At 49.8% G+C, this 10,923-nt stretch overlaps 1 protein-coding gene across 1 annotated transcript; it reads right to left on the bottom strand.

Annotated features, from left to right (window-relative positions):
- Nucleotides 1-359: 359 nt before the first annotated feature.
- LOC116407729 lies at nucleotides 360-7,240 on the bottom strand. Its single transcript, XM_031893630.1, has 4 exons — nucleotides 6,831-7,240; nucleotides 4,648-4,771; nucleotides 4,058-4,131; nucleotides 360-1,205 (listed from the first exon to the last, which is right to left on the bottom strand). The coding sequence occupies exons 1-4, from the start codon at nucleotides 7,033-7,035 to the stop codon at nucleotides 844-846; spliced, it is 765 nt and encodes a 254-aa protein (XP_031749490.1). The 5' UTR covers nucleotides 7,036-7,240; the 3' UTR covers nucleotides 360-843.
- Between the last annotated feature and the right edge of the window lie 3,683 nt (nucleotides 7,241-10,923).

The following is a 10,923-nucleotide window of genomic DNA, read 5'->3' as shown; positions in this document are numbered from 1 at the left end:
CCACACTGCCATACTGCCACTGCCATAAAGCCACACTGCTACTGCCATAATGCCACACTGCCACACTGCCATACTGCCACTGCCATAAAGCCACACTGCTACTGCCATAATGCCACACTGCCCCTGCCACACTGCCACTGCCACACTGCCATACTGCCACTGCCATAAAGCCACACTGCTACTGCCACTGCCATAAAGCCACACTGCCTTAATGCCACACTGCCATACTGCCACTGCCACTGCCACACTGCCACTGCCATAATGCCACACAGTCATACTGCTACTGCCACACTGTGAGTGCCGCCTCCTTGCTCTTTGTATATATCAGTATCACTGTACCAAGAACCACTGAGCCACAATAACCTTCACCAAGACCCCATTTATTGGAATGACACAAACTGCAAACCATGGACTTTCATACTGACCAGTCATCAGAGGAGAAGGGACTAGAGCTGATGAGGAGGAAGGGCCCAATCCCAGCGTGCCATACCTGGGGCAGTAGGTGAGATGGATTTGCTTTTCTCTGCAATTGTTGAAATTTTTTCCAAAACCCATTACTTTCCATGTGTAGGCGAGTTCCGTGGAACCATTATGGGGGAGCAACGTGGCCCCCCTGTATATACAGACATGAATTAGAGCCACACAGGGCATTTTGTCCACCGCTGCCATCTGGCGTGATACAGAGGAAGACAAAATGCCCCTCTCTGCCTGGCACAGTCTCTAATACTATACATAAAGGTAAATGTAGATAATGGGCCTCAGTATCTCACATTCACTGGCCAAACCCAATGCCCAGTGGCCCATTCTTTGTGCAGGTTGGAGGAACCACTAAGAGGAATAAATCTAATCAGTTATTAGGGGTGAGACTGAGACTTTCTGCTGTTCCTGCTTGATCTCCTCCCTCACCCTGTGCCGCACCTTCTCCCTCTCCAGCTCCAACTCCATCACTATCTGATCTTGGACCTGGCGCCTGAACTCCACCTCCCTGCCCAGCCGCTGCCGTTTCCCAATACCCCTGTCGGCCTCATTCACACAAGCAGTCAGAAAGGTCAGAATTTCCGCGTCTGTCTCGTCGTCGCGCTCCGGCTGCTCCATCTGGAACTTCTGCAGGGGGAAGACGTAGCTGGCTCCCAGCATGTGGAAGTTATTGCTGATCTTCTCCTGACTCTCACCCGACTCCATCAGCACAACAATAGGAAACACCCCTAAGGGGCAAGGGGAGAATCATATGGGTCAATAAATCCCATCTGAAACTACATCAGGTTCATCAAAATACCCCAACTGCCCCCCAAACACTGGGCTCTCCTCATCCCAAACACCAACCTTTATCCAATGCCTTTCCAGTAGCAGGCAGTTATTCCGTCCCAGACTGTCAGTCCCTACTGGGACTCTAACCCCCATGGTGCACGGAGAGGACACTGTGACGGGTTTGTGATAAACAATGGCGGAATTGATTTGATTTCTCTCTGATGGGATTATAGGGCTGATACCCAAAGGCTCCAACACGTCTGCCCCGGCCTGATTGGAAACAATAGGCAGATAATCCAGTTACCCCGGCACCTTTGTGTCTCCCCACCCCTGTATAATAACAATAGGGGCTTGCTGGGAGGCGGAGCCTGATTAGGAACCTCCCCACCCCTGCATAATAACAATAGGGGCTTGCTGGGAGGCGGAGCCTGATTAGGAACCTCCCCACCCCTGCACAATAACAATAGGGGCTTGCTGGGAGGCGGAGCCTGATTAGGAACCTCCCCACCCCTGTATAATAACAATAGGGGCTTGCTGGGAGGCGGAGCCTGATTAGGAACCTCCCCACCCCTGCATAATAACAATAGGGGCTTGCTGGGAGGCGGAGCCTGATTAGGAACCTCCCCACCCCTGCACAATAACAATAGGGGCTTGCTGGGAGGCGGAGCCTGATTAGGAACCTCCCCACCCCTGCACAATAACAATAGGGGCTTGCTGGGAGGCAGAGCCTGATTAGGAACCTACCCACCCTTGCACAATAACAATAGGGGCTTGCTGGGAGGCGGAGCCTGATTAGGAACCTCCCCACCCTTGCATAATAACAATAGGGCCTTGCTGGGAGGCGGAGCCTGATTAGGAACCTCCCCACCCCTGCATAATAACAATAGGGGCTTGCTGGGAGGCGGGGCCTGATTAGGAACCTCCCCACCCCTGCACAATAACAATAGGGGATTGCTGGGAGGCGGAGCCTGATTAGGAACCTACCCACCCTTGCATAATAACAATAGGGGCTTGCTGGGAGGCGGGGCCTGATTAGGAACCTCCCCACCCCTGCATAATAACAATAGGGGATTGCTGGGAGGCGGGGCCTGATTAGGAACCTCCCCACCCTTGCATAAAAACAATAGGGGATTGCTGGGAGGCGGGGCCTGATTAGGAACCTCCCCACCCCTGCACAATAACAATAGGGGATTGCTGGGAGGTGGAGCCTGATTAGGAACCTCCCCACCCTTGCATAATAACAATAGGGCCTTGCTGGGAGGCAGAGCCTGATTAGGAACCTCCCCACCCTTGCATAATAACAATAGGGCCTTGCTGGGAGGCAGAGCCTGATTAGGAACCTCCCCACCCCTGCATAATAACAATAGGGGCTTGCTGGGAGGCGGGGCCTGATTAGGAACCTCCCCACCCTTGCATAAAAACAATAGGGGATTGCTGGGAGGCGGAGCCTGATTAGGAACCTCCCCACCCCTGCACAATAACAATAGGGGATTGCTGGGAGGCGGAGCCTGATTAGGAACCTACCCACCCTTGCATAATAACAATAGGGGCTTGCTGGGAGGCGGGGCCTCATTAGGAACCTCCCCACCGTTGCATAAAAACAATAGGGGATTGCTGGGAGGCGGGGCCTGATTAGGAACCGCCCCACCCCTGCACAATAACAATAGGGGATTGCTGGGAGGTGGAGCCTGATTAGGAACCTCCCCACCCTTGCATAATAACAATAGGGCCTTGCTGGGAGGCAGAGCCTGATTAGGAACCTCCCCACCCTTGCATAATAACAATAGGGGCTTGCTGGGAGGCGGGGCCTGATTAGGAACCTCCCCACCCTTGCATAAAAACAATAGGGGATTGCTGGGAGGCGGAGCCTGATTAGGAACCTCCCCACCCCTGCACAATAACAATAGGGGATTGCTGGGAGGCGGAGCCTGATTAGGAACCTACCCACCCTTGCATAATAACAATAGGGGCTTGCTGGGAGGCGGGGCCTCATTAGGAACCTCCCCACCCTTGCATAAAAACAATAGGGGATTGCTGGGAGGCGGGGCCTGATTAGGAACCGCCCCACCCCTGCACAATAACAATAGGGGATTGCTGGGAGGCGGAGCCTGATTAGGAACCTACCCACCCTTGCATAATAACAATAGGGGCTTGCTGGGAGGCGGGGCCTCATTAGGAACCTCCCCACCCTTGCATAAAAACAATAGGGGATTGCTGGGAGGCGGGGCCAACAGGGACATAAAAAGAGCCCCAAAGAGAGCTTGGAGGAGAGCCTTTAGAGAGGGAAGATCTGTGCATTGGATCTACGACTTCACTACCCGTCGGCCATTACTCACTTGGAGTTTTATTGGGACTGTACATATACTTTTGTGGGAATTCAGATCTGCCTTTTTGTTAACCGTGGAAAGATTTGTGGCTTCTACGAAATAAAAGAATAAACTGCCAAGTGGTTTCACTTCAATGTTTGTTTCTGTTACGGCGCTGACGTGACAATTGGCGGCAGCAGCGGGATCCGCAACATCTTACAAAGGATTGGGAAGAACCCAGTTATAAGGCATGGAACAAGATCATGGAATCAGAAAATCTCGCCCCGCCCCAGAGCCTGACCCGCCGCTCCCCACCTGAGCACTACCCGACCCGGCCCTCCATTTATAGACCTGCGCCCGCCCCGCAATGACGTCACAAAAGGGGCAGGGCCTTCCGCGCATCCCTGCTATACACCCAACACCCTACACACCCACTATACACAGAGGTGTTACAGTGCTGGGGCATTTCTGGGATGTTGGAAATTACCCCCCGGGTTCCTCACCTGTAACATTGAAGCTCCTCACTATGAAGTTTTTCATCTGATCCGACTGCTCTGTGGTGAGATTCATGGTGCCCCTGCCAGGGAGAGTTGCCCCATTAGTGCCAATAATGTTAATCCCAGTGCTGGTAAGTGCCCCCCCCCCCATAGTCCTTCCTTGTATGAAACACTCACATTGTTACACAGGTAATTGGGGCTGAAACAAGAGAACTGACAAGTTTAAGCCCCTCCCCCTAATAATTGGCACAGGGGTTGCCCAGGTGCACTAACCCATAATAACCAATAAGATGTCTGCTTTTTAACACATGACCAACTGATTGGTTGCTATAGGCAACAAGACCTATACCTGCTTATTACATGGCCCCCACGTACCTGCATCTCCATTCTTTTGGCCAGATTAGACTCTTAGACTCACCCCAAACTGGACCTTTCCTCTTTAACACATCAGATACCAGTAGGTTCCCACTTTATATTTCCCAGGGCTGGAAGCTTATTACCACAGCATCCCTACCCCTGATAAATGCCCCCCTTCCCGCCTCACTATCATTAATGCCCTTGCCACCCCTGATACCCCACTGCTGTTGCCCCGTTACCTGTACACAATGACTGGAAGTACAAAGTCAGTGGGGGGAGTGTGACATCTCTGCACCATGAAGTCCAGTTTTTCCTCCATAGTCCGGTCCCAATTAACCGATTCGTCCACCAACCGCAGGCCCCCTGCAACGTCACACACCCAGCTCAGAGGGGTCACTGGTAACCAATGCCCACGGCAAACTGCCACTGGCTATGGGGCAATTTATAGAACTATCTGAACAATATCCAACGCTGATTACGGCACAGTCTATAGACATATCTGGCACTGACTATGGCACAGCTGGCACAGTCTATAGACATATCTGACACAGTTGGCACAGTCTATAGACATACTTGGCACAGTTGGCACAGTCTATAGACATACTTGGCACAGTTGGCACAGTCTATAGACATATCTGGCACTGACTATGGCACAGTTGGCACAGTCTATAGACATATCTGGCACTGACTATGGCACAGCTGGCACAGTCTATAGACATATCTGACACAGTTGGCACAGTCTATAGACATACTTGGCACAGTTGGCACAGTCTATAGACATACTTGGCACAGTTGGCACAGTCTATAGACATATCTGGCACTGACTATGGCACAGTTGGCACAGTCTATAGACATATCTGGCACTGACTATGGCACAGTTGGCACAGTCTATAGACATATCTGGCACTGACTATGGCACAGTTGGCACAGTCTATAGACATATCTGGCACAGTTGGCACAGTCTATAGACATATCTGGCACAGTTGGCACAGTCTATAGACATATCTGGCACTGACTATGGCACAGTCCATAGACATATCTGGCACAGTTGGCACAGTCTATAGACATATCTGGCACTGACTATGGCACAGTCTATAGACATATCTGGCACAGTTGGCACAGTCTATAGACATATCTGGCACTGACTATGGCGCAGTCTATAGACATATCTGGCACTGACTATGGCACAGTCTATAGACATATCTGGCACAGTTGGCACAGTCTATAGACATATCTGGCACTGACTATGGCACAGTCTATAGACATATCTGGCACCATTGGCACAGTCTATAGACATATCTGGCAGTGACGATGGCACAGTCTATAGACATATCTGGCACAGTTGGCACAGTCTATAGACATATCTGGCACTGACTATGGCACAGTCTATAGACATATCTGGCACTGACTATGGCGCAGTCTATAGACATATCTGGCACTGACTATGGCACAGTCTATAGACATATCTGGCACAGTTGGCACAGTCTATAGACATATCTGGCACTGACTATGGCACAGTCTATAGACATATCTGGCACAGTTGGCACAGTCTATAGACATATCTGGCACTGACTATGGCACAGTCTATAGACATATCTGGCACAGTTGGCAACAGTCTATAGACATATCTGGCACTGACTATGGCGCAGTCTATAGACATATCTGGCACTGACTATGGCACAGTCTATAGACATATCTGGCACAGTTGGCACAGTCTATAGACATATCTGGCACTGACTATGGCACAGTCTATAGACATATCTGGCACAGTTGGCACAGTCTATAGACATATCTGGCACTGACTATGGCACAGTCTATAGACATATCTGGCACAGTTGGCACAGTCTATAGACATATCTGGCACCGTTGGCACAGTCTATAGACATATCTGGCACTGACTATGGCACAGTCTATAGACATATCTGGCACAGTTGGCACAGTCTATAGACATATCTGGCACTGACTATGGCGCAGTCTATAGACATATCTGGCACTGACTATGGCACAGTCTATAGACATATCTGGCACAGTTGGCACAGTCTATAGACATATCTGGCACTGACTATGGCACAGTCTATAGACATATCTGGCACCGTTGGCACAGTCTATAGACATATCTGGCAGTGACTATGGCGCAGTCTATAGACATATCTGGCACTGACTATGGCACAGTCTATAGACATATCTGGCACCGTTGGCACAGTCTATAGACATATCTGGCAGTGACTATGGCGCAGTCTATAGACATATCTGGCACTGACTATGGCACAGTCTATAGACATATCTGGCACAGTTGGCACAGTCTATAGACATATCTGGCACTGACTATGGCACAGTCTATAGACATATCTGGCACCGTTGGCACAGTCTATAGACATATCTGGCAGTGACGATGGCACAGAAGATTGGGGGTGCCACTTACTGAGCTGCGCAGAGGCCTCAGTGATCTCCCCCCGGTCCAGGCTGATGAACCCCCGGTTGTCAGTGATGCGGACAGTGTTGGTGAGTGGGAACTCACGTCTCTCTCGGATGACGGAACCATCGGACCATCCCGCCCCTGCGAGGTTCTGGTAGGGTTGGTTCTGCAGGACACTCAGGCACAGGTTAATCAGGGAGGCCGTGTCCATAGAAGCCAAAGAGCTGCAGGGAGACCCGCTGGAAGCCGTGAGTGTTGCCCAGAGCCAGCAGGGAGCCCGGGGTGTACTGGGTCAGCTTGGTTCTCATGGGCTCCATGGGCTCCTCAGGCTCGGAGCCGGCACTCGGTGCTGGGTTAGAATTTCCCAGAGGTGCGATACTAAGTTTCTGAATTGGAAAGGACTTTGGACTCTGAGTTGAGAATAAACCGGAATTCCTCCCCCGCTCCCCCCGCTCCGGGCCCTCATGTTACTGGAACCCCTATTGGCCTGTAACACAGCTGGGGTTAGAGCATGGGGTACATAGGACTCTACCCCTCAGATGGGCTTTCGTTATGTGGAAATATCCCGGGGCGTAACTACAACTCACTATCGCTGTGTGCAGAGTAAATAGCAAATAAGAGACGCCGGAAGGTTCTTGCTGATCAAACAATAGAACTGGGTTTATTATCCAAGACAATTGCTGTGCAGGGTTAATAATACTCACAATGCAGAAATGACAGTAACACAACAGATGCACCCCGTTTATCCCATGTCTTTGGGAGACTGAGCCGGGTAAATGCACCCGGTCTGCTCGGCACCACTATGGGGGCAGTCAGGATAGATACCTCAGCCCTCAGGTTGAATTCCTTTAGCTTTAAAGGGAAACTAAACCCTGCGGCACAGTGCGGCTCAACCAAACGTTACTCAGCTGTTGCCGGACTACAAATCCCAGAATAATGTAACATATAATGAAGGGTGAGGCATGCTGGGAGCTGTAGTCCAGCAACATCAGGGTTGGATTCTTAAAGCAATATTGCCCAATAAAACTTTCCCAGCTCTCTAGGGCCCGCATTGGCAGAAATGCAAAAGAATCCCCCAATGAGAATCCCAGCTGATGTGAGTAAATCCGGCTCCCTGTTCTCTGTTCCTGCAATTGGAGTTGGGAGCAATAAGCACAGTTTCCCAGCACTGAACAAGTCTGTCCCTTTATCCCCATGTCTGATTCCTGTGCCATATAATGAGGGGAAAATGCCATCATTATCTCTATATGTAAGGTACCAGCAAGGGGCCTGACACAGGGAATCAGCATTCTCATTGGTCACTTCTCTTGCATCTATAATGAAGTTTTGGCTCAGTAGAATTCTCATTGGGGAATTGGTTTCCATGTGTAATTAGGTTTTTCAGCAACTTCTATAGAGAACTAGGGGGCGCCGTGGGGCAGCTTTACAGTTGGGTTTAGTGTCCCTTTAAGGAGTCCTACAGCCAATTATGGATCAGGGTTCAGTACTAGGCTGTTTCCAGTGTGGCCCTGAATGAATTGCCTGTAGGGAAGATACTTCCAGCTAAACTCCTGGTTGGAGCCAAAGCTGCTCTTGCTTCCTTCCCTCTCTATCTAACTAGAAAGTGCTCCACAGAGTATAACTATATAACTGGTCCTCATTCACAGGGTCCCTGTCCCCCAACTTCACTAGAGTGTAGATGGTAACTCTAGGGTAACATGGCTTTACTGGGGCCTTGTTCTGATCCCAGGCTCACTGGTCCTTTCACCTGAGACACAGAGGCAGCCAAAGAGGAAGCCCCACCCCTTTGCTAAACACTATATAGGCGTGCAAAGGGTGGAGCCTCCCTGTAAACCTCATATGCATAACTATAACTGGATACATGGGTCTTTGTCCAGTAACAGAATAGGGTTTAAAGCCATAGGGGCATGTTAACCCAAAGGGTTATATTGTGATACTTCCAGAACTGCCCCAGAGCTTCCATCTGCAGCATTGTCCTGGGGCATTTACTCAGGCCAACTAATTAAAGGATAAGTAACTGCCCCAATAACTGCCCTATCCTGCACACCATTTAGTATTTTGAATGCTTTGAATGCAGAATCTACTATGCGGCGATTGATTGATCGATCCTAGCCTTCCTTCTGTATAGGAATGAGTCAGGCTAGGCTCGATCAATCGATCGTCACATGTGCGCAGGGCAATTATTGGGGCAGGGTGATTTTTTTACTAAAAAATGTTAGTGTTACTTCTCCTTTAAGAAGAATCGGAGAGACTTGTGGACCCCCATTGGGGGTGATTTGGTGATTGGGGGGGGCTAGTATAGGGCGTTTGCTTTACCCCCTAGGTTATTGGCTGCTTTGTATGTAAATATGTATGTGCAATGTATCACCCAGTTACGTACAGCGCTGCAGGATATGTTGGCGCTATATATATATATATATATATGTGTGTAAATAAAATAATAATAAAGACATTTTTAACACAGATTCCATTATGTTCCCCCAAGGCCAATTACACATATAACCCCCCTGGACCCCCAGTAGGGGCAAATATCACCCCATCCTGTTAGTTGTAGGAAATTTTCTGGTGTTGGTTTTGGGGGGGACTTAGACTCCCACATAATTCATTAAAGTCCTCCCAGGACTTCTATTCCGCCGTTGCACATTGTCTGCCCATTACTCAGCTTTTCTGTGCCCAAGAGCTGACATTCCCTACATTCCCTTTATCAGCTTAGTCGCTCTTCCCTGTACTTTCTCTATTTCATTACTGCCCCCCCTTATATATTTATATATAGTGACCCCCCCCTTAACTGCCCCCCCCCCCCCCAGTGTAACCAATCCCAACTGGGCCAGCCTTTCCCCATAACTGAGCCCATTCCCTTTATCAGCTTAGTCGCTCTTCCCTGTACTTTCTCTATTTCATTACTGCCCCCCCTTATATATTTATATATAGTGACCCCCCCCTTAACTGCCCCCCCCCCAGTGTAACCAATCCCAACTGGGCCAGCCTTTCCCCATAACTGAGCCCATTCCCTTTATCAGCTTAGTCGCTCTTCCCTGTACTTTCTCTATTTCATTACTGCCCCCCCTTATATATTTATATATAGTGACCCCCCCCTTAACTGCCCCCCCCCAGTGTAACCAATCCCAACTGGGCCAGCCTTTCCCTATAACTGAGCCCATTCCCTTTATCAGCTTAGTCGCTCTTCCCTGTACTTTCTCTATTTCATTACTGCCCCCCCTTATATATTTATATATAGTGCCCCCCCCTTAACTGCCCCCCCCCCCAGTGTAACCAATCCCAACTGGGCCAGCCTTTCCCCATAACTGAGCCCATTCCCTTTATCAGCTTAGTCGCTCTTCCCTGTACTTTCTCTATTTCATTACTGCCCCCCCTTATATATTTATATATAGTGACCCCCCCTTAACTGCCCCCCCCCAGTGTAACCAATCCCAACTGGGCCAGCCTTTCCTCATAACTGAGCCCATTCCCTTTATCAGCTTAGTCGCTCTTCCCTGTACTTTCTCTATTTCATTACTGCCCCCCCTTATATATTTATATATAGTGACCCCCCTTAACTGCCCCCCCCAGTGTAACCAATCCCAACTGGGCCAGCCTTTCCCCATAACTGAGCCCATTCCCTTTATCAGCTTAGTCGCTCTTCCCTGTACTTTCTCTATTTCATTACTGCCCCCCCTTATATATTTATATATAGTGACCCCCCCCTTAACTGCCCCCCCCCCCCAGTGTAACCAATCCCAACTGGGCCAGCTGAGCTGCGGTACTGTCTTTGTTATTCTCTATACTCACAGCAGACACTAGGGGGCAGCAGCTTATTTGCCCAGCACTGGGTATTAGCTGTTTAATAGCCCCCACTCGTTTGCACTGATACAGGGATTGGAGTAGAAGGAAACCAGTGAACACCAGGGGGTGGAGCCTTCCTATTCTGGGGGTGGAGCCTTCCTATTCTGGGGGATTATTCCATTTCCAAGCTGTGTCCAATAAGATCCCTAGTGATTATCTAAAGCTCCTCCCAATCCCATCTCCCAGCCAATAGAATGATAGGAATATTGTAGCTCCACACCCCATCAGAACCCGGGAGAACAGAACAAAACCCAAA

Source organism: Xenopus tropicalis, chromosome 9 (assembly GCF_000004195.4).
Source record: "Xenopus tropicalis strain Nigerian chromosome 9, UCB_Xtro_10.0, whole genome shotgun sequence".
Lineage (NCBI taxonomy): Eukaryota > Metazoa > Chordata > Amphibia > Anura > Pipidae > Xenopus > Xenopus tropicalis.
The sequence above is the reverse complement of the archived record's forward strand: the minus strand, read 5'-3'. Positions and strand labels throughout refer to the sequence as shown.

Bases quoted from the DNA above. Each gene is read 5' to 3' on its own strand.
- LOC116407729 (XM_031893630.1), bottom strand. From the start codon at position 7,035: ATGGACACGGCCTCCCTGATTAACCTGTGCCTGAGTGTCCTGCAGAAC. The intron at 4,772-6,830 runs GTAAGTGGCACC...GTGACGTTGCAG, and splicing joins TGAGGCCTCTGCGCAGCTCA to GGGGCCTGCGGTTGGTGGAC. The intron at 1,206-4,057 runs GTGAGGAACCCG...CTTGCCCCTTAG, and splicing joins GAGGAGCTTCAATGTTACAG to GGGTGTTTCCTATTGTTGTG.